The 27947-nt window shown below is 52.8% G+C and overlaps 1 protein-coding gene, 1 long non-coding RNA gene and 1 pseudogene across 2 annotated transcripts in view; 2 read left to right on the top strand and 1 right to left on the bottom strand.

Moving 5' to 3' along the window:
- The window catches only part of LOC140632139 (uncharacterized), a 38337-nt gene extending 27565 nt beyond the window's left edge, over positions 1-10772 (top strand). Inside the window, exons 3-4 of the long non-coding RNA XR_012029670.1 lie at positions 8769-9056; positions 9928-10772. This is a non-coding gene — a long non-coding RNA (uncharacterized lncRNA). The remainder of the gene's footprint in view (positions 1-8768; positions 9057-9927) is intronic.
- Positions 54-8141, top strand: LOC140632138 (heterogeneous nuclear ribonucleoprotein A3 pseudogene; annotated as a pseudogene).
- Positions 10773-17298: 6526 nt separating the features above from the next.
- RGR (retinal G protein coupled receptor) lies at positions 17299-26635 on the bottom strand. The gene is made up of 7 exons (XM_072823819.1): positions 26311-26635; positions 24330-24486; positions 22928-23049; positions 20954-21107; positions 19527-19644; positions 18337-18450; positions 17299-17935 (listed from the first exon to the last, which is right to left on the bottom strand). Exons 1-7 carry the CDS (start codon positions 26387-26389, stop codon positions 17804-17806), a joined length of 876 nt encoding a protein of 291 aa, XP_072679920.1. The 5' UTR covers positions 26390-26635; the 3' UTR covers positions 17299-17803.
- Positions 26636-27947: the final 1312 nt, after the last annotated feature.

Genomic DNA, 27947 nt, shown 5'->3' with positions numbered 1-27947 from the left:
CTTGAGGTGAGAACTTAGATAAGTGAGTTAAGACCTTTCTTCTTGGTCTCAAAATGGAGGTAAAACCACAGCCCGGTCGCCCCCAGCCCCACTCAGCCATCACCGCTGCTGCTAGGGGGAGGAGGGCCATGATCCAAAGGAACCAGAGCAGTTGAGAAAACCGTTTATTGGTGGTTTGAGCTTTAAAACTACAGATGATAGTTTAAGAGAACATTTTGAAAAATGGGGGCACACTTACAGATTGTGTGGTAATGAGAGTCCCCCAAACAAGACTTTCCAGGGGATTTGGGTTTGTGACTTACTCTTGAGTTGAAGGGGTGGATGCAGCAATGTGTGCCCGGCCACACAAGGTTGATGGGTGTGTAGTGGAACCAAAGAGAGCTGTTTCTAGAGAGAATTCTGAAAAGCCTGGTGCCCATCTAACAGGGAAGAAAATTTTTGGTGGTGGTATTAAAGAAGATACAGAAGAGTATAATTTGAGAGACTACTTTGAAAAGTGGCAAAATTGAAACCATAGAAGTTATGGAAGACAGGCAGAGTGGAAAAAAAGAGAGGATTTGGTTTTGTGACTTTTGATGATCATGATACAGTTGATAAAATTGTTGTTCAGAAATACCACACTATTAATGGGCATAACTGTTAAGTGAAAAAGCCCCTTTCTGAACAAGAGATGCAGTCTGCTGGATCACAAAGAGGCCGCGGAGGTGGATCTGGCAACTTCATGGGTCATGGAGGAAACTTTGGAGGTGGTGGTAATGTTGGCTGTGGTGGAAACTTTGGTGGAAGAGGAGGCTATGGTGGTGGAGGTGGTGGCAGCAGAGGTAGTTATGGAGGAGGCGATGGTGGATTTAATGGATTTGGAGGTGACGGTGGCAACTATGGTGGTGGTCCTGGTTATAGTAGTAGAGGAGGCTATGGTGGTGGTGGAGCAGGATATGGAAACCAAGGAGGCAGATGTGGTGGTGGTGGAGGATATGATGGTTACAATGAAGGAGGAAATTTTGGAGGTGGTAACTATGGTGGTGGTGGGACCTATAATGGTTTTGGAAATTAGAGCGGACAACAGCAATCAAATTATGGACCCATGAAGCGGGGCAGTTTTGGTGAAAGAAGCTCGGGCAGTTGCTATGGTGGTGGTTATGGATCTGGTGGTGGGAGTGGTGGATATGGTAGCAGAAGGCTCTTAAAAAAATTCAGAAAAGGGCTACAGTTCTTAGCAGGAGAGAGAGTGAGGAGTTGTCAGGAAAGCTATAGGTTACTTTGAGACAGTCATCCCAAATGCATTAGAGGAACCATAAAAATATGCCACAGGAGGAACGATGATCCATAGTCAGAAAAGTTACTGCAGCTTCAACAGGAGCCCTTCTTGTTCAGGACTGTCATAGCCACAGTTTGCAGAAAGTGCATCGATTGATTAATGCACTGTAGTGTCAATTAGATGTGCATCCCCGAGGTCCTTTAACTGTTGTAGCTTTGTCTTTTTCTTTTCATTACATCAGGTATATTGCCCTGTAAATTGTGGTCATGGAACCAGGAATAAAAAATTAAGGAATTTTTAACTTTTCAATATTTGTGTAATTCAGCGTTTCTACATTTTAGTACAGAAACTTTAACAAAATGCAGTTTTGAAGGCGTTTCTTTGTGAGTTAACCAGTAAAGAAGATCATTGTTAATTACTATTTTGTATGAATTCTGCTAAAGTGAACTGTAAAGAAATACCTGCTGACTTGCAGTTTAAGGGGGAAATCTATTCTCTGCGTTTCCAAACCATGAAATGAATAGGCTCTGACATGTGGAGAGAATAGATATTTGTATGTTTGCAATGTGTGTTTTAGATAAATAGAATTGGGTATTTAAATTAGCATATGTGTGAATTTGATATAGCATTAAGATTTACCTTCAAATGAAAAAAATCTCAAAATTCCTAAAAAAAAAAACTTTCTTCATTTTTTAGATTGAGATATGATTGATATGTCACATTACACTCATTTCAGGCATTCAACATAATGATTTCGTATACGTACATATGGTGAAATGATCGTCGCAATAAGCCTACTCAATATCCATCACCGCACACAGTTACAGATTTGTTTCTTGTGTTTAGAACTCTTAAATTCTATTTTCTTAGCAGCTTTCAAATATACCACAGAGTATTGTTGACCACAGTGACCATGCTGTACATCGCCTCCCCGTGACTTACCTGTTTTATACCTGAGAGCTTGGGCCTCCTGACCACCTTCACTCATCTTGCCTGCCCCCACCCCCTGCCTCTGGCACCCAACACTTTGTTCTCTGGATCTGTGAGCTTGGGTTGTTTCTTTCGAACTTGGTTTTTAATATTCCACAAGTAAGTGAGCTCATATGGCTCATATGGCGTTTGTCTTTCTCTGACTTGTTTCACTTAGCATAATGCCTTCTGGTTCCATCCACGTTGCAGCAAAAGGCAAGATTTCCTTCTTTTTTGTGGTTGAATAATATTCCATTGTGTATACACCACATTTTCTTCATCTTGTTCATCCATCGATGGACACTTAGGTTGTTTCCAGGTCTTGGCTCTCATAAATAACGCTGCAGTGAAAATAGGGGTAGAGATATGTTTCTGAGTTAGTGTTTTTGTTTCCTTTGGATAAATACTCAGAAGTAAAATTGCTGATGATGTACCAGTTCTATTTTTAATTTTTTGAGGGACCTCTACTCTGCATTCCACCTTTCTTCTTTTCTAATAAATGCACTTAGTGCTGTCGGTTTCCCTCTCAGCACTGTTTTAGCCACGTATCACACATTTTCATGTGTTGTACTGGGGTTAGATGCCTTTTAAAAATTTCCCTTGAATAAATAAATAAAATAAAATAAATCTTAAAAAATAAATAAATAAAAATAAAAACTTCCCTCGAGACTTCTCCTTGGACTCATGGATCATTTAGAAGTGTTTAGTTTCCAAGTATTTGCAGGTTTTCCTCTTATCTTCCTGCCACTGATTTCTAATTTGGTTCCATTGTGATCTGAGAACACACCGTATAGGAGTTTAATTGCTTTAAATTTGTTAAGGCTTATCTTACGGCCCAAGACATGGTCTACTTTGGTGTATGTTCTGTGACCGCTCGAAAGACCCTATATCCCGCTGCCGGTGGGTGGGGTGCCCTGCACCTTCGGACCCGAGGTGTTCCCTGGTGGCATCTGGGCTCCCCTGCATCCCGGCTAACGTCCCACTTGTCCACCCACCATGGACAGGGAGCCGCGGCTGTTTCCCGCTGGACTCTGTGTCTTTCCAGCTTCCTTGTCGGTTCTAGCAGTCTGCGCCTTACGTACCTTAGAGCTCGGGGGTTTTGTGAACACATTTAGGGTTGCTATGTCTTCTTGGGGAATTTATACTTTTCTTATGATATAGAATTCTGGTCATTTTCTTTGCTCCAAACTCTATCTGACATTAATGTAGCTCCTCCTGAATTCCTTCGAGTAAGTTCTCCTCTGTCCCCTCCATTCTGCCGTGGGCCCCATCTGCCAAACTTGTCATTTCGGTCATTCTATTTTTCTCTTCTGAAGTGTCCATTTGGTTTCTCTTCATATCTTCCGCTTGTTTGATGAGGTTTGCTAGCTATTTGTATTGTTTTGAGCGTGTGTCTAGTTGCTTGCTGAAACATTTTTATCACGGCTGCTTTGGAATCTTTGTCTAATAATCCTAACTTCCTTCTCATCTTGGTCCTGGCATCTACTAATTATCTTTTTTTAAAAAAAATATTTATTTATTCATGAGAGACAGAGAGAGAGAGAGAGGCAGAGACACAGGCAGAGGGAGAAGCAGGCTCCATGCAGGGAGCCCGACATGGGACTCGATCCTGGGACCCCAGGGTCACGCCCAGAGCCAAAGGCAGATGCTCAACTGCTGAGCCCCCCAGGTGCCCCTGATTATCTTTTTAAATTCAGTTTGAGATCTTCCTGGTTCTTTGTATAATGAGTGATTTTCAACTGGAAGCTGGACGTTTTCATATTACGTTAGGAGCCTCTGGATCTGTTTTATCTGGCTTTCTCTGGCAGAGGATGGTGACACCTCCCCGTTATTTAGAGGTTGAGGAAGGAGTTCAGGGTTTCCGTCTGGCCTCTGTTCGTGTCCAAAGTGGGGAGAAGGCTCTACATTGCTGCCAGGTGGAGGTGGATGCTCAGGCTCCCAGCATGTTCTCCGCTGATACCCTGGGGATTAACTTAGTTGAGGAGGAAAGTGCTAGCTCTCCACCTGACCTTTCCTGATACCACCTTGGCAGGAGCAGTCGGGTGCATTGTTACAGGCTCACAAGAGTGGGAGTATAGTCTCCTCGCTCACTTTTTCTTAGTGCGGGTGAGGAAGGGGAACCATAATTTTTTTCCATGGTGTTTGATTGAATGGGGCCAGTCATTGTCTAAAAGTGTTCTGTTTTGCTAGAAATGTCTTTGCTACAAATTCCACTAGAGAATATTGCAACAACTCTGGCGACTGGACTTATAATGGTGATCATTTCATAATGTATGTAAATGTCAAATCACTGTGCTGTATAATTGAAGCCAATAAAATATTGTGTGTCACCTGGACTTCAATTTCAAAAAAGGATGATGGAAAATCAAAAAATATAAAAATGACTGTAAAAAAAAATGTATTCAGATGTAGAAGAAACGTCCACTGACAAATGGATGGACAAGTGGGCCTTGAATTGTGTGAATATGATGTAAATAAAGCCCAGACAGAGGAAAGGAAGGCACTAGGAAGGAGTATCAGAGTGCGAAGTGGGACCTTTCTGCTCTGGAGAGGCACTGCTTTGGGACATGATTATAAGCCAACGATAGTCAGAGACCTGTGAGCTAGGAAAAGGACAACCTGCATCACTTCCTCAGGGAAGCCCTCCTGGATCCTCCCTTTAACTTTTGACTTTCTTCTGAGCTCCTGTAGCATTTTCAACTCGCATACCCCAAAACTAAGGTATATGGGAAGATATATATTGAGATATCATTCACAGACCATAAAAATCACCCCTTTAAAGTGTATGATTCAGTGGTTTTTAGCATATTCGCACAGTTGGGCAATCAATACCACTATCTAATTCCAGAACAGCTTCAATATCCCCAGAAGAGCCACGTATCCATTAGCAGTCACTCTCCTTTCCACGATTCCCCCAGTCAGACAACCACTAATCTATTTCCTGTCTCTGTGTGTTTGCCAATTCTGAATATTTCCTTTAAATGAAATAATATATAATGTGGTCATTTGTGTCTGGCTTTTTCCACTTTCATCCATGTTGTAGCATATATTGGTATTTCATTCCTTATTTATTTATTTATTTATTTATTTATTTATTTATTTATTTTTATTTCATTCCTTTTTATAGCTGAACCATATTTCATTAGCTGAATACACTACATTATCCACGTATCAGCTGGTTGGTATTTGGATTGTTTTCACATTTTAGCTATTATGGATAATGTTGCCATGAACATTAACATACAATATTTTGTCTAGAAATATGTTTTCAATTCTCTTGAGTGTATACCTAGGAGTAGAATTGCTGGGTCACATGATAACGGTTTGTGTAGCTTTTTTTAGAGGAACTTCCAAATTGTTTTCCAAAATGCTGCATTCTCACCAGCAATATATGAGGGTTCCAGGATCTGCACATCTCTGTGAACACTTGTGATAGTCGATCTTTTTTATTATAGCTGTCCCAGTAGGTGTGAAATGATATTTCATTATGGTTTGGTATTGTTAACTAAAACCTAATGATGTTGAGCATTTTTTCAGGGGAATAATTTGCTATTTGTATATCTTTTTTGGGGAAATATATATAAAAATATTTTGCCTGTTTTTTAAAAAATTGGTTATTTGTCCTTCTATTATTGAATTATAAGAATTCTATATATTCTGGATACCAATCTCCTATAAAATATATGGTTTGCAGGTATTTATTGCAGTCTGCAGAGGCCTTTGCATTCTTGAATATCCTTTGAAGCACAGAAGTTCTTAATCATGAAGTCCAATTTGCCCATTTCTTTTTGTTGTCATTGCTTGTATTTTTGGTATCCTATCTAAGAAACCAGCGCCTAATCCAAAGTCACAAAGATACATGTCTGTGTTTTCTTCCAAGAGTCTCATAGTTATAGCTCTTACATTTAGGTCAACGGTCCATTTTGAGTTAATTTTTATATATGGCAGATGTCCAACTTTGTTCTTTTGCGTGTGATTCCTTGTTGTCCCAGCACATTTGTTGACTATTCTTTCCCTCTTGATTTATGTTGACATCATTGTTGAAAATTAGTTGATCATAAATGTAAGGATTATTTCCAGGCTTGATTGTATTTATTGATCTATATGCCTGCCCTCATGACAGTAGCACACAGTTCAGATTGCTGTCGCTTTAGAGTAAGTTTTGAAGTCAGGTAGTGTGAGTCCTCCAATGTTGTTCTTCTTAAAGATCATTTTGGTTGTTCTGGGTCCTTTGCACTTCCATGTGAATTTTAGGATCGGACTGTCAGTTTCTGCAAAAAAAAAAAAAAAAAAAGTCAGCCAGGATTTGACAGGGATTGAAGTAAATTTGAAAGCTACTTTGGAAAGTACTGCCACTCTAACAATATTAAGTTTTCTAATCCATGATTATAGTCTGTCTTTCCATCTATTCGGGTTTTCTTTACTTTCTTTCAACAACTTCTTTATGGCTTTCAGTGTATAAATTTTGCAGTTCTTCTGATGAATTCATTCCTAAGTATATATTTTTTTAAATTTCAGTTGCTATTATAAATGGACTTGTTTTCCTAATTGAATTTCCAGATTGTTCTCTACTGTTGTATAGGAAATCAATTGTTAATTTTATTCTGATTTTGTATTCTGCAAACTTTCTGTATTTGTTTATTACCTCTAATAGTGTCTGTGTGGGGGCATCCTAAGAACTTTTAAATATGAGATCAGGTCACCTGAAAATAGGAAAGTCTTACTTTTTTCCTTTCCAGTCTGGATGCATTCTATTTCTTGCCTATTCGTCCTCCAGCACAATATTGAAGAGAAGCTATAAGGGTGAACACCCTTGCCTTGTTCCTGATCCTAAGCAGAAAGATGTCATCCTTTCATCACCATGTATGATGTTAACTGTGGGTTTTTCATTGATATGCTTTATCAGTTGGAGGAAGTTCCATTCTATTCCTAGTTTGTTGAATCTTTTTATCATAAGAAGGTCTTGGCTTCTTGTTAAATGCTTATTCTATGTCTATTAAGAAGATAGATTAATGTTTTTCATCAAGGTTATAAAAATTTGGGCTTTGATTTCTTCAAATATTCTCTTTGCCTCTTCTCTCTTTTGTCTCTCTCTCTGGGACTCCCATTATGTGCATGTTGATATTCTTCACTCTGTCCCACAGGTCTCTGAGGCTCTGTTCATTTTTCTGAATTCTTTTTTCTTTCTACTGTTTACCCTTGAAAATCTCTGGTGGTCTATCTTCAAGTTCACTGATCCTTTTTTTTTCTGCCTTCTCAAATTTGTTGTGTTAACTTTGAAAACAACGAACCTAACCCAAACCCCTTAGTAGACAGATGAAAATGCAGACCAGAAAAATTCAATGAGTCATCCCCCAGCAAATCTTTCATGTCAGCCATTGTATTTGTCAACTCTAGAATTTTTATTTATTTTTTTAGAGGTGGGGAGAGGGACAGAGGGAAAGCGAGAGAGAGAGAATCTTAAGCAGGCTCCATGGTCAGAGCAGAATCTGACCTGGGGCTCCATCTCACAACCCTGAGATCATGACCAGAGCGGAAATCCAGAGTCAGACGCTTAACTGACTGAGCCACCCAGGCGCTGCACAACTCTAGAATTTTTATTTAACTCTTTTTATAATTTTTTTATTGACATTCTATACCTGGTGAGACATTGATCTTGTAGTTTCCTTCAGTTCTTTGAACATGTTTAAAATATCCAATTTAAAGTTTTTGTCCAGTATGTCCAATATATGAGCTTTCTCAGTTTGTATTAGTTTCCTAGGTATGGGACATACTTTCTTGTTTCTTTGCGTGCCTTATAATTTTCTGTTGGAAATGAGATTTAGGAAAATTTCCTTAATAAACACTTCTTGGATTCTTGGAAGATTTTGGTTGATGTCCAGGATTGTAATAACATTGATTTTCTAATTTTTTTTGCCAGTGTTCTCATTGCTTTCATGGTGATCTTCAGAGGCACTTAATTCCATCATATCTGCCTACACCCCATAGCATTTTGAATTAACCTCTATTATAGCACTTATAACAAATGGTATGTATGACCTACTTTATTCCCCTGCTAGGCTGCAAGCTCCTAGAGGGAAAGGATTGTGTCTCATTCACCTCCTTATTTTTCCCTTCCAGAGCAAATCCAGGTCTTTGGAAAATAGCAGGCTGTTGCTGAAGCAATGAGTGATTGAACTCCTAAGGAAGCTAACCACTGAGGAAAAGTTTATGTTAACTTAGAGTACTATGGTCTTATTTCTTAATCTTAGAGAATTCTGGAAAAACTATTCTTGCATTTGCATCTAGACAATTCTGGTCGTTTCCATCCCAATTGTGACACTTTGTAACAGAGTGTCCTAAGGCAGTTTTCGTAATCATTTAGAACCTCAGTTTTCCATATTTTTGCAACGTGGATAATAATACTTAAGATCATAACATTGCGGTCCTAGTATGTTTCAGAAGATTAGATGAGATGACACATATAAAGCCCATAGCACAGTGGAAGGCAATGCTGCTCATAATTATGAGTGTTTATTATTCTTGCCTTTCCTAACTCCAGGAAACTTTAATCACTTCCTGCTTAATTTGAGCAAGGGTTTGGCAAATGCACCTGCTAACAGCAACTGATGAACAATGCTGTCTTCAACTCCCTCATGCCTGAGCTTCCACAAAGGCCTTCTTTGAAACCCATGCAAGCAGAACAACCAAGGTGCTTCATCAATGGGGCTCATGTACTGACAGGGCTCCGAACAGAAAGAATTTGCTGCCTTGTGGTGCTGGCCAGGTGTGGAGTCAGGGATTGTGAGGCAGCCTTCCTGGAGGACTGGAGGCTTCGAAGCTGGGGGAGGTAAGAACTCCAGGACTGACCTAGGAAGAGAAGCAACCCTACAGACTCCTAAAAAGCAAAACAGAGGGGTCCCCAGACCTTCCAGGATGATGTCCTGGGGGAAGAGAATGGAAGGCAAGTTGTGCTGAGAGCTCTCTAATTTATTGACACTTCCTAGTATGGCTTTTCTTGGAGAGAAAAAAAAAAGTGTTTTGTTTTGTTTGTTTGTTTGTTTGTTTTTAACTTTGAAAACAATGAACCTAACCCAAACCCCATATTAGACAGATGAAAAATACAGAGCAGAAAAATTCAATGAGTCACCCAAGATCAGACAGGAAGAGAGCAGCAAAGCTCCAAGGTAGCTGTTGTTCTGACTGGGAGTCCAGGACTTTTCCCATCTTATCTGCTGTGACCCTTGTCTTGAGTCATGTACATATCTCATCTCCAATAATTGTTTATCTGACCATAGACACTTGGATCTACAGTGTTTAAAGAGCTAAAATTAGAATCAAGAGGGTGGGGTTCAAACACAAGACCTGGTGTCATCAGTTAACTTGTATGAATCTCATTGTTTTCATCGAAAACATGGGGCTCCAAATCCCCTCCCTGCTTCTCTCTCCTCTTGTTATTCTAAGCAGCACAGAAATAAAAGACATGGAAAAGATTCTTCACTCTAATTTTTTTCATCCAGACATTTATGAAGATCCACCATTCATTCCCTTAGTAGCATAATATGGATACTCACGGCTTTATTTGGTTTGGAAGATCGCTAGCCCTAAACCTTTAATCAGAATCCTAGGCCACACCTCTCTTCCTACCAATCCCTGGGCTAGGAGTCAAGGGGACACTGCCTCCGTGGCCTGACGTTTGTCCCTCTGTCCCATACCTCCAGGACGCCATGTGACGTGAGTGACTCCACCCAGGACAACACCCTTTGGCTCCTGCTTATATGTCCCAATGTTCACCGGACTCAGATGCTTGAGTGTCTAGGAGATACCTGTGCTTATTCCCCTCCGAGCCTTGCGGTCCTCCCCATCTCAGCACGACACCTCCAGAAACACAGGTGTCACCCGCATGTTCTTTCATGCCCTCAAACCTAATATAGTTGACAGTAACGGAAGTTGGAAGTTCCTCCTCCACACCATGTGATTCTTCACGGCCGTGTAGCCCCTATGCCGTCTGGGTAGGGCCGCTCACTCCCATACCTTCCCCGGTCCAAGCCAACAAGGGTAATCTCATCCCTCATCCACGCCGTGTCTGGTAACGTCCATCTAAGCTAACGAGGCTGCGGGCAATGGACGTATAGTGGGGGTAGGAAGCTAGCCCTGGCCCGTTCTCCCGGCAATGGGCATTTGTCCAGAGATGGCTCAATCAATCCGAGATCAGGATTTTTATTTTACAGTTGTTGGAACGATGCCTGCCCCTCCCCCAGGCAAATAGGACCATCTTGCCACCCTGTATAGGTCTTGCTCTTGAAGCCAAGAGGTATGGACTTGCATCCAGGTATGGACTCAGCATAAGGATAAAGGGATGCAGAAAGGGTGGGGGACAGACGGAGTGGGACTGAGAAGCAGAAGAATACATTTAGAGCCCTGATCAAACCTTACTTGAAGCCCACATCTGTCATAGCTTTCACTTTATAAGTCTGTAAATCGTCCTTATTTTCTGAAGAAAGTTGATGGAGTTTTGTTTCCTGAAATCGAAAGAACCAAACCAATAAACGTATCCACGCCACTAGCCAATTGTTCTATTTGCTTCCGAAACCCTGTGTCGTGTCCGTTCAGTTCTTACCATGAGCGCCGCCACCACCACCACCGTCACTGTCCTGGCCTCCACGCCGCAGCACCTCCAGCCCAACCGGCCTCGCGGTCGTCGGCACCCCTCGCCTCCCCTGCTGCCTCCTCCCACGTAGTCGCCACACAGAGACACGAGGTAAAAACAGCAACCAGATCTGGCCGCTTTCCTGATTAAAACCTTTCCAAGATTTTAGGTTGTTCTTAACACAACAACAGCAACAACGTCCAGCCTAGTCCATCCTTGTGTCCACACCTCCTGCCTCTCACCTTGCAGCCCCGCTGGGTGCCGTCTCTGAAGCCCCTGTTGCCCTGGCCCGATGGCCTCGTGTCCCTTGAACAGGCCCAATCGCCATCCCCGGCCTAGGGAGCTCGTCCCTCTTCCCCCCCACCACCCCGCCCAGAGCTGCCGAGCCAGACTCTGCCCCTAACAAGACCCCCCACGACTCTGCACGCTGCTTGATGATGAGAGGACTCAGGCTCCCTCTGCACCCATAGCCCAGAGCCCCCGAGCCAGGGAGCTTCCCCAGGCACTGTCGACCTTACGCAGTGTGTCTAACCTTTGTATGCCCCGGTCTCTCAATTACTCACAAGGCCCGACCCTATGAGCTTGTAAATGATATCATGGTGATAAAACAAAAAGCCTTGGGCTGAGGATCTGCTGGTCTACGATCTTTGGGATTTGGGGAATTAGTAAGAGAAAGATGAGAGCAGGCTGTAGGACAGGATGGAGGAGAGTACAAATCATAGGCTTCTGGAGGAAAATGTGCGTGCACATGTATGTATATTAACACGCATGTGTGAGTTTATCAGTATGCCCGTGTGTATTATATATGCACGTGTGTATATATTAATATGGGTGTGAATATATACCAATATGTATGCGCCTGTGTGCTGTAGACACATAGGCACGTATGTTATATATGCGTGTGTCTATATATCATACATGCATGTGTGTGCACATATATATGTATGTGTGCATATATTAATGTGCATATGTGTTATATATGCATATGTGTATATGTGATACACACATGTGTGTCTTAATATGCATGTGTGTATGTGTTATTTGTGTATATGTGATATGCATATACTAATATACATGTGTTTATGTGTTGCATATGCATACGTGCACATATATTAATATGCACATGTGTGGATGTGGACGTGCATATAAAACAGCAGAGAATGGCCTCGGAGATGACTCAGTAAATCTCAGCTAAATCACTCTTTGTAAGACGGCTGTTACCCGAACCACCCCCCCACCCCCCCACCCCCACCTCCCATCACTGGTTCTTGATCCTGGTTGCACAATAAGACCACCTGGGAGCTTTTAAAAGTCTCAGGCTCAGTCAGCTCTTCGGACCAATTACACCGTTGTCTCCGGGGGGGTGGGGTGGACCCAGACGTCAGTAGTCTGTAAATCTCTGCTACGTTTCTCAAGCTCTAAGTGCCCACAGATTACCTCATGGGGGGCTGTTAAAAAGCACATCCCGATTCGGGAGGTCCGGGGCGGAGCCTGAGAGTCTATCTTTCTAACAAGCACTTGGGCGAAAGTGGTGTTTCGGGTCCAGAGACCACACTTGGAATCGCCCAGCCCCAGATGATTCAAATGTGCAGAGAAGTGTGAGAACTCTGAGGGTGTGTGGGAAATTAACTGAGGTAGTGGATTTGATGCTGCATATAATCGTCACTCCCCCACCACGATTTTCCTATATACCCGTTTCTTAAGTGACTAATAGGAAAATTCAGGGGGAAGCAAGAAATAGCCGGTAAGGTCCCTGATGGAGGGAGTCTAGTGTTTGTTGAACAGCCACTATGTGCCAAGTGCTTTAAGTTATGCCGCCCCGGTGAGTTCATTTGGGGGGGGGGGGGATGCATGGAATAAATTCAGAGATAAGAGCCTTGCTCCAACTGGGGTCCACACTGAATGAAAGGCACGTCCCGGGGTCATGCCCGGGTCTCTCCACTACCCGAACCTGAGCGTCTTCCGAGCTGCCCTGCTGCCGCTCACCTAAGGAGCAAAGGCCTTGCGTGTGCTTGGGCAGCTGCAGGGGGACGGGCAGCTGGGCTGAGGGCGCCTGGCGGGGAGACAGCGGGCCATTGTGGGAGAGGCCCGGGGGGATGGAGGAAGAACAGGTGTGCGCTGTCAGGGCCAGGGAACAGCTTAGGAGGCGAACAGCAAGTTGCCACCACCAAGAGGAGGCGAAGATTCAGGGATTAGGATTTGGCCTCCGCCCAAGGCTCTTCCAGTGCCCGTTACCGTGGAAACATCACCATCACCAAATGCCATTTCCTGCACATTCGCTGAGGCTCGGGCTGCCTCTCGGAGCATAGTGCTTGGAATGCGCTGGAAGACTTTGGAGGTTTACATTTGGTAGGTTTCCAGTGACTGTTCTGGAGGCAAAGACAGGGGAGCTCCGTAGGGCCGTGGGGAGGCCTCTGGCTGATGGGCGGGCAGTTGTGTTTCTCTCAAGGAGACACGTAGAGTCACATCATCATTTGAGGTAGAAAACACTAGACATCAGGCTTCTGCACCCAGAGCAGCCAAGAAGCCTGCCTGGGATCCTGCAGGACCTGGGCTCCCCGGCTCTCCCGGAGGCCTGGGGCGGGGGCAGGCTGGAGCCATCACTGAGGTGGCACTGCCACCTGGCGGGGGAAGCCGGCACCGCGTGGTCCTGACCTGCGAGTATTCAAATCTCTGCTTTCCCCCTCATTTTCTCTTCCTTGGGACAGAGGCATGATATTCACCGAGATGGGGAAAACCATTCTGGAGGCAGTTTGACGGGCTTCAGGGTGGGCTTGTGTTTGAGCAGATTGCACTGGGAGCGTCTCTAGCAGGGAAAGCAACGGAAATCCCATCAGTTTCGCGGCAAAGAGAAAGATATCAATAAATTAGGCCCGTTACCTTACTACCAAAGTTCTTTCTCTATGTGCAACAATCCCCTTCTTACTTGTGCAAAATGTGCAAAAACCCTCTTACTTTTAAGCAAAAATATGGGCATGGTGTAGGCTCTACTTAATTCCTATTTCCACCTTTGCTGATGAACCAGGTGCACAGCCCCTCCCCTGCCCCAGGAAAACCATCCCAGCGGGGATGTGGGCGCCAGAGGCCTGGGACTGTACATTCCTATGCCTCAGACACGATTTGCTATCTTGTTAGTGACTTTAGTTCAAGTTCAGTTGTCGAAGGGCAGCAAGGAGATGGGGCAGGCGGGGCACGAGGGGATCCTATTCCGTGGTCCTTATGTCTCTTTACAAAAGTAACCTCTGGAATAAGTGTTCCTGGGGACGGTAGGTGATCTAAGAAGATGGGTTTTGTGCCTTTTCGATTGGGCTTCATACAATTCCAGGCTCTACAGAGGTGAGAGTGGGTGGGTGCCCCACGTGCCGCTGAGCCGGGCCGCAGCTGGACGCCCCCTCCCTTCTGTCGTCATGTCTTGAACAACATGCTTTGGGATGACCCGCAGCAGCCACTAGGGCTGCTGCATGCATGCACAACCCGCCAGGCGGGTTGAACAACAGAGACGCATTGGCTCATCGTCCTGGAGGTACAAGCCCAAGATCCGGGTGAGCGTCTGCTGCGAGCTCTCCCGTTGGCCTGCAGACCCCCCTCCCTCGCCGTGTCCTCACCTGGACTTTCCCTGGGGCATATGCACAGGGGAGGGAGGAGAGAGAGAGCGAGAACTCTCTGGTATCTCTTCTTACAAAGACACTAGTCCTGTAAGGTCCCCACCCCCCCATGACCTCACCGAACCTTGAGCCTTTCTTAAAGATGACTCCGAACATAGTGGCATTGGGCGTTAGGGCTTCAACAGATGAATTGTAGGAGGTACAGGAGCATACTCGATTCTTAACACGCACCTCGTTTGAAAACGAGTTAGACTTTCAATAGGGTCTGGAAAACCTGGAGCCCTTGCTGGAGCCCGTTCACCCTGGGATGGAAGGGATGGGCCAGGGAGGGCTTGTGGTTCACCCGGTGCCACCCAGCGAGAGGATGGCAGGCCTGGGGCCTCCTCACCCTGGGCTCCGGCCCCCCACAGGTTACATTTTTAAAACAACGGAGGCGTAAAAAATAAATAAATAAATAAAGTAATAAAGTAATTTAAATAAATAAATAAATAAATAAATAAATAAATAAATAAATAAATAAAAACAAACAAACAGAGGCGTCTGGGTTACCGGGTCAGGTCACAGAGGCTTGGAGGGAAATCCAGAAGGGGTGCAGGACCCCACACGCTGCAGTCGGGAGGGGACAATTCTGTTGACCTCTGTGACCAAGCCGGGCTTACAGTGAAGCCCCAGGACACGTCTGACTTACCTGGGACGAGGGAAAGAGCGGAGTTTCGAGGTAGGGACTCGCAGAGGTCCCACAGGGCGCCCCTGGGTCATGCAGACAGCCCTTCCTCCCCAGCGTGGCCACAGCCCGACCTTGGTCCCTACTTTCCACTTCTGAGCCACGTGATATGGTTTTTACTCACAAAAGCCAGGAAGAGATGAGGAGGCCTGGACTGGACAGGACCTGGGGGTTGTATCCCCTCCTCTGCAGCAGGTGGGATGGGGGTGTGGGGTCTGGTCACCCCGTTCCCTCCGCAGCCACTAGGCCCAGGTTCCCTGGCAGGATGGCGATGGGGATGGGTGGTTGGGCTGGTGCATCCCCGTGGGGGGGGGGGGCTGTCCCTACTGGTGGAGGCCCCACAATTGGAAGGGGACAGAGAGTCGGGTAGACGCTGCTGTCCCCTCAGGGGACGAGGTAGAGCTGGCCAGGGAGGGATGCTCCCCAAAGTCAAGGAGCAGGGGGGCCGGGAACAGACGGGGAGACGCAGTCACCGCTTTCTGCTGTTTTCCCGACTATGTTCCCAGGAGGAAGTAGGAGCTTCGGACTGGGGGTCCCGGGTGCTGACTATCCCCCAGGTCAGGCCTGGGCCACGGGCTTGCAGGTGGGCATCAGAGGGGACCGGCAACCGCCTTCCCCGGTGCTGGAGGCTGGCGGCAGGCGGGCGGGGAGGCTCTGCACACAGCGTGGGGAGCCCTGAGCCCCTGAGCTGCCCGGACCCTGGGCGGAGAGGCTCCACCGACACGGCCCCCTAAGCCATCGCTCGAGCGAGAGGCGTCCCCGAGCCAATGACCGCCGCGGCCTCGATCCTTCCCGGGGCCCTGTCCCCCCACCCCCTTTGCTACCCCCAGTCCAGGGTGGACAGGCCTGGAGCCCACTCTGGCCTCCCCACAGGCTCGGGCTGCAGGGCTGGCTCTGGAGGTGACCTCCTCCCGCCTGCCTGCGCCCCCCCGGCCCCCTGGGCACAGGTCAGTCCCCACGGGCTGTTTGGGGACACGGGCTACCCTGCCCGGCATCTTCAGCCTCTTCATCTCCCCCTCTTCTCTCAAGTCTGGGGGTCACCTCCCTCCTCTTCTCACTGTTTCCTTGTCTCACCTTCCGGGGTTAGTGTCTCTAGTGGCAGGTGAAGGGCAGGCAGTAAAGACAGTAAAGACAGTTAGGACACGGGCTGTGGGGCAGGGTCAGCACCTCTGGGCTCTGGACACCCTCACCTTGTAGCCACGCGGCCCCAGGACTTGCCTTCTCAGCTCCCACCGCAAGGCCTAAGACCCCGACAGGCCTTGGAGGGAGGCTGGGTGGCATCTTGTCTCTACAGCACCCAGCCCATGGAATAGACTAGAAGACAGAGCTGTGGGGAAGGTTGTGGCCCTATTCACGCCACTGGGTTTTGCAAAATGACTGAACCGGCCTCCCGTGCAGTTATATCTCTGTGACCTGATTTTTTGCATCCGCAAAGCTGAGAGGCAGGTCTTGGTAACAGGGAGCCCAGATGCTATGTCATGACCACCCTGCCCCTGCCCCCAGGGACCTGTTTCTTCCCCGCTCAGCATCTGGGGCCTGAGCCTTCATCTTTCCCGCATGCAAGGTGCCTGGAGCAGCCGCTGTCTCTTGGTCATCAGACTTCCTGCGGAGCCCGCCCACCAGCACCCTGCCAACCACCCCCATTTCCCTGCAGGGTATCGGGCCCCACCCGGGCCTCTGCACCTGCTGCACCTCATCGCGGAAATGCAGACTCTGCTGGAAGCACAGATGTGCATCCAGGGACGGGGACCCAGCCTCACTGTCACAAACACAGATGCTCTGCAGGGACTATACATGCACAGCTGGTGGAAGGGGGCAAGCCCTGGGCAAAGGGGAGAGCTGCCCCGAGTCCTACAAACGGTCACCACGGAACCTCCGCCAGGCTGCTGGGGCCTCTTCAGACATCTGGACTTTTAAATAAATTTTACCGATTTTTTTTTTTAAATGCTGGCAACTGAGCAACATGCAGCTCACTGTCTTTGACCGACGGGCGCTGGGGGCTGTCAGTGAGCACCTAATGTGCCAGGTAACGTCCTGGCCCCTTCCGCACGGCGAAGTCACCATTTCTGCCTTCACATCTCACGAGCCAGGGACAGACGCATGCACAGCCCCGTCGCTTGCACCAGCTCTCAATTTAATACGTGGCATTTGAACGCTGAGAGCCTGGGTCGCGCTCCCACACACAACACGAGGCTCTCACCCCTTTCTGTGTAGGACCCCGAGCGCTGAAGCTGCTGCCGTGAGTTTCTGCGTGGGTGGCGAGTACACACCCTGTTGCTTAGACCTCACAGCTGCCCCGGGGAGCCCTTAGGTCACGGGTCAGGAAGCCCGGTGCAGAGAGAGTGACCTTCCCGAGGCCGCTCAGCCTCTGGAGGGGTGATGGAACCTCGGGTCTGTCTGGCTCCAAGGTCCCGGGTCCTCTCATGCAGCCTGGTGCTGTCTGAGTCCCCAGCGTCCGACCCAGGGCCAAGCCCAACAGGGCCATCCTGGGGGCGGGGCGGGGGGGGGGCAGGTGTGGAGCGCGGCTGCTGGGCAGGGCTCCCGGGCAGCATCCGAGCACAGGGGTCGGTGCAGGGCGTCAGGCGTGGGCCCAGGGCCAAGCAGCCCCGCGGAGAGCCTCACCGCGCGCGGTCCGGCTGGCTCCTCTGCGGTGACAGGCACTGCCAAAGTCCCCCGTGGACCATGTCACCGCCCAGGGCATAGTGGATGGCATTGATCGTGGGCGCTGCTTTGGCAATGAGGGCAGGCACCTGTCGTGACACAAGGGCTCAGGGAGGAAGCCTCGGCCCCTCGCCCTGGTCCCCCCTGGTGAGCCCCCACCCCGCAGCCTCCTGGCATCTCCGCGGGGCTGGTTCTGCAGCCCCCAAGGCTTCTCCCGCTGGTTGGCTGGCGACGCAGAAGCACGCTCTGTCCCGAGCAGCAGTCCCGGCTTTGGCCGGCTGTCCCTGCCCCGTCCCTGTCCCTGTCATGGGACGTGGGGCCCAGGCAATGCCAAGCAGCAGCCCCGTGTGGCCCCCAAGATGAGCCGATGGCCAAGGCGCTCTGAGTGTCCGGAGGGAGAGGGGAAGAGACCACCAGGAGCCCAGAGAGAGATGGGGAGAGACGAGAGGCCCCAAAGTGGAGGGAGTTCGGGCAGGCGAGGTGTCCGTACCATCTGCAGCTTCGGGGGGACGGAGCGCACATCGGCCACGGTGGCGTAGAGGTACAGGAGGGCGTAGGGGCCCCAGCAGAGCAGCAGCGTCCTGGCTGGCACGGTGGTGCTCACCTGCGGAGGGGGGTCGGACCCAGGGGCCAGGTGGGTGAAGGTGCTGTGCCCGCCGAGCGGCTCGGGGCCAGGCGGCCTCCCTGGCACCTGTCACGCCGGCCTGCCCGGCCCCAGGGGTCACGTCTGCCAAAATGGCTTGATGACGTCCACCAACCTGGAGGCAGGGACGGGGTGGAGGAGACACACCCTCTCTGGCCTGCGCTCTATTCGGGGAACCCTGGGCTGTGCAAACGACTTCCCCGGGGCCCAGGGCTGCTCCTCAGCGGCAGCCCCCGATTTGTACCGTCTTTTTCCAAGTCACAGGAAAAAAATAATAATATGGCAAATTAAGTGTCTCAGCAAAGATTGTTTCTTTACGCACGGTGACCACGTGGGCCCTGCAGCCCCGGGCCTGGGTGTGAGCCTAGCCTGTCACTCCTGGGTTCGGGGCTCATCGCATGATCACAATCCCCCCCATTCCCACCCCGAGAGCGGTTGCAAAGATGAACCGGCGAGGTGCGCAGACCATGGTACTAGTCCCTGATTTTTTTGTAATCAAAGCTTTGGCGCTTATGGCTCGTCTGCCAGCGATTGTCCGGGTGACACAAGGGACCTGTGGAAAGGGACTATCAATGCAGAAACTCAGAAACAGCCAGAAGGGCTTATTCCGCAGTCTGGTTTGCCTCGGGTGGATGGGCTTGCGGGTGCGATTTCACGCTGTGGTCACAGCAGCCCACGCCTGAGACGGAATTAAACATCCCGGAGCAACTTAAAAGGAGCGTCGGAAAAGCCTGGGGTTCCGCTCCAACCTTGAAACCCATGGGAGGAAAAAAAAAAAAAAAAAAAAGAAACCCTTGGGAGGGACGACAGGTGTCGGGGCCCTCGCGCTCCAGGTTCCGGGGTGCATGAGTCTGAGCGGCCCCGCCCCCTCCTCCCAGCGCTTGGTGATGCTCGGCAACGGGGACCCCTGGGCTCTGTGGGTGCTGAAAGCTCTGCTCCCCACCGCAAACCCGGAAAACCCCAAGGCACGAGCTCTCACATGTTGGGTGGTCCCTGACGGGGACAGAGGGACTCCCTCTCGGGGAGCACGTCCTCACCTGGAGGTGGCCAGGCTTCTTGAGTTTCTGCTCCATGAGCCGATAGGACACGAGCGTGATGAGGAGAGGCAGGAAGAAGTTGAAGAACGCCATGGTGAAGAGGTAGCTGGTGAAGTTCCTGCGGGCAGGGCGGGAACGGGGTCAGGACCGCGTCCCCGGCCAGGTCGGCTGTCCCTGGAGGCGCAGCCGCCGTTGCTGGGAGGAGCTGCTCCCGGGTCCCAGGCAGACGCCCCGCAGAGACAGGGACCACCAGGTCCTCCTTGAACTTGCCTTTAGGAGCCCAAGGGCTGGGTCGAGGACAAGCCCCCCCAAACCCCTGATGGGCAGCGCAGGTGCACAGGGCTGCCTTCTGTACGCGCCCCACTCACAGGACAGGATGCGTCACTTTGGGAAACATGTTTGCCAAATGGGGGCTATGTCAACGGACCTCGAGGGAGGATCGCTCAAGGAGTGTCCTTGGCACAGGGATCTGAGTGGACACCGTCGCTGGAGAAATCATCGGAAGGATCCCGGGAGGACCTGGGGTCCGGGGCGGTGGGGGGGGGGGCGGGTGTCACTGGAAACTGGGAACAGGTGGGAGTCACAGGACGGCTGAGCCCCATTCTGTGAAGGGAAGCGCGCCTCATCCTGGTGCTGCCCAGTAGGGAGGGGTAGGGGAAAGGCTGCCTGAGGCCTGGGTGCTGGTGGGGAGGATGCCTGTGGGGGTGCCCTGGGAGGACACGTGTGCCAGCTTGGGCTCTCAAGTAGGCTTCCCCCGGAAAGCCTGTCATCAGGGCCAGAAGCTTCACGAGTAAGAGCAGATGAGCAGAAGCAAGAGGGGGGCTGGAGCCCATGTGGCCCCTCCCCAAGATGACCCCTCAAGCGTCTCCCTCAGCCCTGGTGTCCTCAGAGCCACTGGATGGGGCAGTATAGACACAGGCTCCATGATGTGGGGGCCAACATGCATCAGTCTTGTCTCCCTAGGGCTCGGCCCCTCAAGCAGATGCTCTGGAGCTTCAGAGAACTCAACCCTAAGTCAAGGAGGTTGCTCCCAACGCAAAGACCTTAACATCCTTGGACTGTCCTGAACAAGGGACACGACTCTCCTTAGAAGCTGCTCAAGTCGGAGCCGGGATGAAGGGGCCATGGGGCTTGGCGACTGTTGTAACCGGCGCAGGCCAACAGCTCGTTGGGGAACATCCCTTCTTGGGCACAACTGTATACCCCCAAGTTTGCATGACATGCCTGCTGCTTGGCCAGCATTCCGAATGCATTTTCCCAAGTCCCGCTGCCAACGTGCAAGTGGGTATGGAGACCAAGGAGCTGAGATTGTCTGGCAAATGTTGACAGTTCCCCATTCGGACTTCCTGCTGTGACACTGGGGTCGTGAGGATTCAAAGCAAAGATTCCCAAGGGAGGGAGCCGTGCAGCCGCTCCTCCCTCCTCACCTGTCCACCCTGGAGTAGTCCAGGGTGCAGCACGTCCCCAGAGGCTCATAGTCATAGCGGCCCCAGCCCAGGAGGGGCAGGGCTGCCCAGAAGACGGAGGACAGCCACACGCAGAGCACCAAGGAGATGGCCGTGTTCCACGCCAGCTGGCCGCCTGCGGGAGAGAAAGGCGGGGGGCAGGAGGAGGTGCTGGCTGGGCAGAGCACCCCCAGAATGGACCTCATGCTCTCACAGAACGTTCCAGAATCCTGGCTTTGGTGCGACTAGCTTAGCGCTTCGGACCAGCTATGAGGTCCTGTGAACCCCCAGTTTCTCCTCCACAAAATGGTAATGAAAATCCCTGTCCCAGGGGACTGTCGTGAAGAATAAAAGAGATGACGGGGGGGGGGGATGAAGGTCTCCAAGTAGATGCTCTCTACCACCTGCTTTGGAGGACGGGGACAGGGACGGGGACGGGGACAGGGCCTGGGGAGCCACGAGGAGGTCGGTCACGCTTCCCAAAGCTGACCTGGGGAAGGCGCACGGGCAGTGGTTCAGGGGGGTGGCTAGGGAGGGACCCACCGTCGCCCCCAGCCCTTGCTCAGACACAGGTCACCATCCCCGCTGCCAGGACACCCCCTGAGGAATGTTGACCTGGAGCTGGGGCCACCTGGGTGTGGATGGCAGGCCTCGGTCGCGCTGAGCGGCCCCATCCGTGTCCCCTTCTCCCCGGCCCGCCTGTGGTTTACGGGTCCTGCTCTTTCGTGGGTGCGGCCGCAGGGCACAGGGCAGGACTCGGTGTGGGGTTTGAGCAGCACAGAGGACCAGGCCTATGGCTCCCTCATCTTGACGCTGTTTGCACGGACTCTGCCCAAGACGTGGGGACTGGCAGCCGCGCGTTGAGGTGGAGAAGGCGGGCCCTGGGCACACTCGCGTGTGTGAGCGCACAGGCCTGTGTGTGTGTGCATGTGTGCACAGAGCACCGGGCGGGCAGGTAGGAGTGGCAGGGAGAGGCGTGCCAAGGTCACATGGGGCGGGGCCGCTGGACCCCGTACGGCAGAGGCGGTTGTCCTGGTCCCCGAGGGTGTGGGACTTGCCGGGGCGGGGGTGCACCTGCGGCTTCCCGGGCGTGCCCGGGGCCCAGGCCTTGCACAGTGGGGGAGGCTGCCCGGGGCCCACTGTCCCTGCGGCTGCAGCCCTGGGCAAGCTCCGTAACTGCCGCGAGCCTCCGCTTCCCAGTCTGTGTGTTGGAGTTTGCAACAAGGGCGCGCCGAGCCCCGGCTCCCCGAAGTGTGTTCACCCAGCCCCGACGGCAGCCGGGATTCCGGGCAGCGCCGGGTGAGCGTGGCTTTTACTCTAGCGCGTCCGTACTACAATCATAGGGACACGAAGGCCGTGATCTCAGAGACACTGTTTAGGATGAGACTAGAGCGGGTGTTTAAATTTTTTTTAAATGAATCCCTTTGAAGAAAAAAAAAAATCAAGTCCCTAACGGAGCGGAGCGGGTGATCCGGTGATCCGGCCAATTATGAAGGCGAGGGTGGGAGGGCGAGCTTGGGAAGTGCAGGGCTGGCCTCGCCTTCCGGGCGCCTGGCACGGGGGAGGTGCCGCGGGAGTGTGGGTGCAGGGACACGTCCCCCCCGCACGTGCACGCTGCCTCTGCCCCCAACAGCTCCTGTCTGCAGGGGCTTGCGCTCTACCCATGATCTCACTTGACTTTCAGAACAAAGCGGGGAGGTTGCTCACACAAACCGCTCTTAGAAGAGGCACAGGTTCAGAGACGACTCCTGCCTTGCCTGAGGCCGCGTCGGGGCCCCTGCGGCCCTCCCAGCAGGTGCGCTGGCAGCTGCCTCCCTCCCTCCTGCGCCCACGCCCCACGCTTAGGGACACTCACGTCCACCCAGTCCCTGGGGTTGGGAAACACTGAGCGGACCTTTGTCCCGACTGACGGCTGCGCTCATCGTAAACATGCCTCCCCCAGGCGCCCAGACTTACGGGTGCAGTAGTGGTGGTAGCGCCCCCAGGCCAGGGCCGCGCTGCTGCAGATGCTGGCCAAGGCCGTGGCGAAGCCCTGGAAGCCGTGGGCCTGGCAGCCGTCGGGGCCGTAGGGCCAGCGCCTGCGGAGACACGGGGCAGTGACGCTGCCGACCGGCTCTGCCCTCCCCCTGCCCCAGCCCAGCCCCGCAGAAGCCTGGAGGGCAGGCACCCTCCTGAATGTGCGCCCAGCTCCCCAGAACACAGGGCTTCGTTATCTGCTTTTCCTGCAGGGAACAGGGGCCCCAGAGGCCCAGTCCCCGGGGTGAATGGGTGGAGAGTCCCTGGGCTCTGTGGGCTCCGCTGCACCTCACGGGGTGTCTGGGTGGTTGGAAGCCTCCAGCCCAGGACATAGAACATCCTGGGAGGGAAGCCTGTGCCTTTATAGACGGAGACCCCGGGGCTCAGAGAGGGAGGGGCACTGCACCAAGGTCAGAGGGCACACGGAGGCAAGGTCACAGGGGAGGCCCAGGGCTCCCCAACCTCAGCCCCTTGGGCCAAGCAGGCGTAAAAGCTCCCGTTGCCTCCCTCACCGAATCCAGCGAGGAGCAGGAGGAGATCAGGGCAAGGAATCCTCACGGATTCTGGCCCCACAGACTCATCAGCTCCCGAGCCCGAGCCCGAGCCTGAGCCCAAGCCCTCCGGTGGGCTCCAGCCCCCGTTCGAGTGCCTGGAATCAGGGCAGGAGTGTTCAGGGCGCTTCAGAAAGCAATCTGGTTGACACCGTGTTGAAAGATCCTGGTTTAGGGGCCCCTGGGGCTCAGTGGATGAGCATGTGCCTTCGGCTCAGGGGCGACCCCAGGGTCCCGGGTTCGAGTCCTGCATCGGACTCCATGCAGGGAGCCTGCTTCTCCCTCTGCCTGTGTCTCTGCCTCTCTCTCTCATGAATAAATAAATAAAATCTTAAAAAAAAATAAAGAAAGATCCTGATTTGCAGGTAAGGAGGTTTTAGACACTTGTCAAAATCCCTTTGGCTTTTACAAACAATCCTGGGTGGGCTTCCTGGGTGCCAGGTGTTGGTTTAAGTCATTTCCAAACAATAATAAGTGAATCTGGTAGTAATAGTCAGCTTCCAGAAGAAGTCAAGAGATAGCAACACGGAAGCCAGGACTCCAATCGAGGCTGACCACAGGGCCCCCGCTGGGAATCCCCACGGGCAGTGAGCTCTGTGAGCAGCCCCTGTGCTCCAGAACCGAGGCTCTGCTGGGATAGCCTGGGATTGAGGGTCAGCCTCCTCCGGCCTGCCCGTCCTGGCCCTGCAGTGCTCTGCAGGTGGGAAGCGTGACTCTGGCCTGGCTGCCCGGTGCCTGGAGGTCAGGCCCCAGGCCAGGCCCTGAGGGCAGGGAAGGGGGGTGCCTGGTACCGGAGGAGGCTGGATATGGCTGCGACCAGAGCATTTAGGCTGATCCCGGTGTCGGCCACAGCCAGGCTCAGCACCAGCAGGTGGGTGGGGGTCCGCAACTCCGGGGTCTTGCAGAAAGAGAGGATGGTGAGACCATTGAGGCAGAGGCCAGTGAGAGCTGGAAGGAAGGGAGAGGCTGGCGTCAGGGCTGGAGAGGCCACCGGGGGCCGCAGCAGGGCCTGGGGCCTCAGCAAGCTGCCCCCCAACCCACCCCGTGCTCAGCGACGTGGCTGGTGCCAATCACGTTGCCGGGAGGGGCTGGCTGGGCGAGACCCTGGCCGAGGACGCACATCCCGCCTCCTCCTTCCTCAAGAAGGGGGGATCCAGTAGGCGGCCGCAGGGTTCTTGCTGGAACGATTGCCCTCACCGACAGCTGCCGACACTTAACACAGGCTGGGCACAGGGCCGAGAACGTTCCGGGGACGCCCCGGCGGGCCTTCACCTGGACGCTGTGCTCCCCGCGCGCAGCGGGGACCCGGGCTCCGAGGGGCTACCGCACTTGCCCTAAGCACACAGCCGGGGAGCGGGGCTGGCGCCCAGACTCATGTCTGTTTAGCTCCAAAACAGCGCCCTGAGGGCTGCATGACAGCCCAAGGGAGGGTCTGGGAGGGGGGCCCAAGGGAGGGTCTGGGAGGGGGGCCCAAGGGAGGGCCTGGGAGAGGGGCCCCGAGGGAGGGCCTGGGAAGGGGGCCCCGAGGGAGGGCCTGGGAGAGGGGCCCCGAGGGAGGGCCTGGGAAGGGGGCCCCGAGGGAGGGCCTGGGAAGGGGGCCCCGAGGGAGGGCCTGGGAGGGGGGCCCGAGGGAGGGCCTGGGAGAGGGGCCCCGAGGGAGGGCCTGGGAGGGGGGCCCCCAAGGGAGTCCCGGGAGGGGGGCCCGAGGCGTGAGCTGGAGCTGCCGGGTAGCTGGTGAGTGAGCTTGAGGGCCCAACCTCGGGTGGCACACACCTGACCTCGAGCTTCAGCTTGGTCCCTCCCTCCTCCTGCTCTCTGAACCCTGGCCTCCCTGTCCAAAGGGAGGAGTCGGGAAGGATCCTGCCTTTGCAACTCCCAGTGTTTATTTACTAGGAGGACAGGGGAGAGAAGAGCATTCTAGAAAAAGGGAACGGCATGTGCAGTGATTTAAAGTGATACGATTTCAAGGCCTGTTGGAGGATGAGAGGGATGCTAGGTTGTAGGGTTCCTAAAAAAGAGGGAGGGCTCCCAGATAGTGGCGTCCTGAGCCCCCACCACCAGCCTCCCCGGGGCCACTCGCCTGGCTGACAAAGCGGGCTGTTTCTGTGGATCTGCTGTGAACAAGGGCCATGCTCCCTATTAGCCCAGTCATGGGCTGACCCAGCACCAGGTCTGCAGTCCCACCTCTGGGCCCAGGCAGGGATCTCAAGGAGCCAGGTAGCCCCTGGACTGGAAATGCTTAGGGCTGGGGAATGGAGATGGGGGGCGGGGGTGGGAGGGTGGAGCTGGACAGGATGGGGGCAAAGGAAGTTAAATCCCGAGCATCTATCAAGGTAGGCACTTCCCGCCCCCGGCCCCCACTTGGGGTCAGAGAACCGGGCTGACTTGGTTGCAACCACACAGAGAGCAGGTGACAGAGCTGCGTGTCCCCAGAGCCTCCCCGGAGGCCTGAGCTTACATGGGATTCTTAGTGGGATTTCCGGGGAGTGGATTAAACTTTCTCCCAGCTGGAGGGAATGAAAAGGCCTGAACCCTGGTTCATGGTCATGTTCCGGGCAGATGGCCTTTGCCCTTGCTCCCTGGGCCTGGCGCCTCTCTCTCTCTCTCTCTCTCTTGCTTGGCTCCCAGCTGCAGCCTGCATCCCACAGGTGCACCCGCTGGGTGCCCCATGGGTGTGGGCACGGAGGAGTCGGGCTCCTTGTCACCTCCAGAGCTGTGGCCTGCATCCGGGGGCCCCTGGTCCCCACTCCACCCAGCGCTTTCCTGGCTCACCTTCCACCAGCAGCACCGTCCCCACAGCCAGCACCTCCAGCTCCCCGAAGCCGGCGGGTAGGGCCCCAGAATCTGCCATGCTGGACCCTTCTCCCAGGCGGGCCCAGCTCTCCTCCGCTCTCCTAGCCGGGCCCCACCTTTTAAAGGGCCGTCCCACGTGCTGGCACACGCAGGTGATCACGCTAGACCTGGTGCTCCTTCTGGGGGCCCCGGCCCTGAACTGTGCTTCGGGCCCAAGTAGAAGGAACCCATTCACCAGCAGGACAGTGCGGCCTTTGTGAGGCCGGAATGCAACGGCTCCTCATTCATTTCGGCCCCGTCGGGCAGGATTAAGGTCACGGAATCCAAACGGTGTGTGGCCCAGAGCCAAGTCAGAAGAGCGTTGCATAACCAAGGGGGGTGGGGGGGGGCAGAGCGGGGCTGGAGCGGCAGCTGTGCCTGAGGCCTGGGCAGGAGCCAGGCCCTTCCACACGTGACCTCACAAGCATCGGGGGAAGAAGCCAGCCGTGGTCGTCGAATGAATCCCAGCCCGGACCGGGGACTGAGCAGCTACGTGCCTCAGAGTGGGACCCCTGAGGTCTCCTCTGTTCCATCCTTAGCAAGCTGGGCGCCTCCTCCCAGGGCCTGCACAAGACCTGGCGAGCAGCGTGGGCCACGGGGACAGCCTGGGGCGCTGACACCGTGGCCCCCGGGAGCCTTGGCTCCTATAAACGAGAAGTCGTACTCTGGCTGACAGTGCACGTTACATCCGGGAACACTGACCGAGAGGAATTTCACTCGTTTTCAGACAAAGAAGCAAAGGCCCAGAGCCCTGTGAGCAATGCAGCTCAGGTTTAAGCCCTGCTTAGAGCCAGGCACCGCGCTTCCTGACCTTAGCATGATTCCCACAGCAACTCCGTGAATTAGGGTCCATCATCCTTTGCACTTCATGTGGGGGAACCGGCTCAAAGCAGCTAAGAACTGACCTGAGGTCACACAGTGATTTGTGAATGGAGCGAAACAAAGGCCTGATCTCCTGTCCTTGGGCTCCAGGCAGGCGCTCGCTCTACTGCACGAATGTTCATTCCCCTTTTGCTTTTCGTGCTGCCGGTCCCCACATAGGCAAGCCTGACCACCCCAAGGCTGGGCCGATGGCTCACATCCTCCCAGAGCCCTTTCCTGATGACCCGGCTACCGCATTTCCCTAATTTCTATCTCGCATCCCTGGTTCATACGTGCGTCAGGGTTCTTTTCGTGCCTACGAGACGGCAGGGAAGGCAGGACGGGTCCGGGACTCAGGGTAGAGCTCAGTGAGGCCAAAGAGAGGCAGGAAGCCGCCGTCCCCAACAGAAGGAGGAAAAGGCGGAGATGTTGGTTCGGGCTGGAGAAGGGACGGATGGGAAGCACCCAGAAAGCCATAGTGGCTGGATTGGAAGAGAGGAGGAGAAGGAAACCAACGTTTCCTGGAAGCCAAGATTGTCAAAGCAGGCATTTCATGCGTGCCCTGGGGCCCGACGTACCTGCTCGGTCACGCCTCCCTGGCCTGGGCCTGCCTAGGCCTACAGGTGAGAGGGACTGAGGAACCTTCTGGAAAAGCTGAGGGAGCCAGGAAGGGCATGCCGGACCAGAGAGCAGAGCTGTGGGGTCACAGGCGAAGA

Source organism: Canis lupus, chromosome 4 (genome assembly GCF_048164855.1).
Source record: "Canis lupus baileyi chromosome 4, mCanLup2.hap1, whole genome shotgun sequence".
Lineage (NCBI taxonomy): Eukaryota > Metazoa > Chordata > Mammalia > Carnivora > Canidae > Canis > Canis lupus.
The sequence above is the reverse complement of the archived record's forward strand: the minus strand, read 5'-3'. Positions and strand labels throughout refer to the sequence as shown.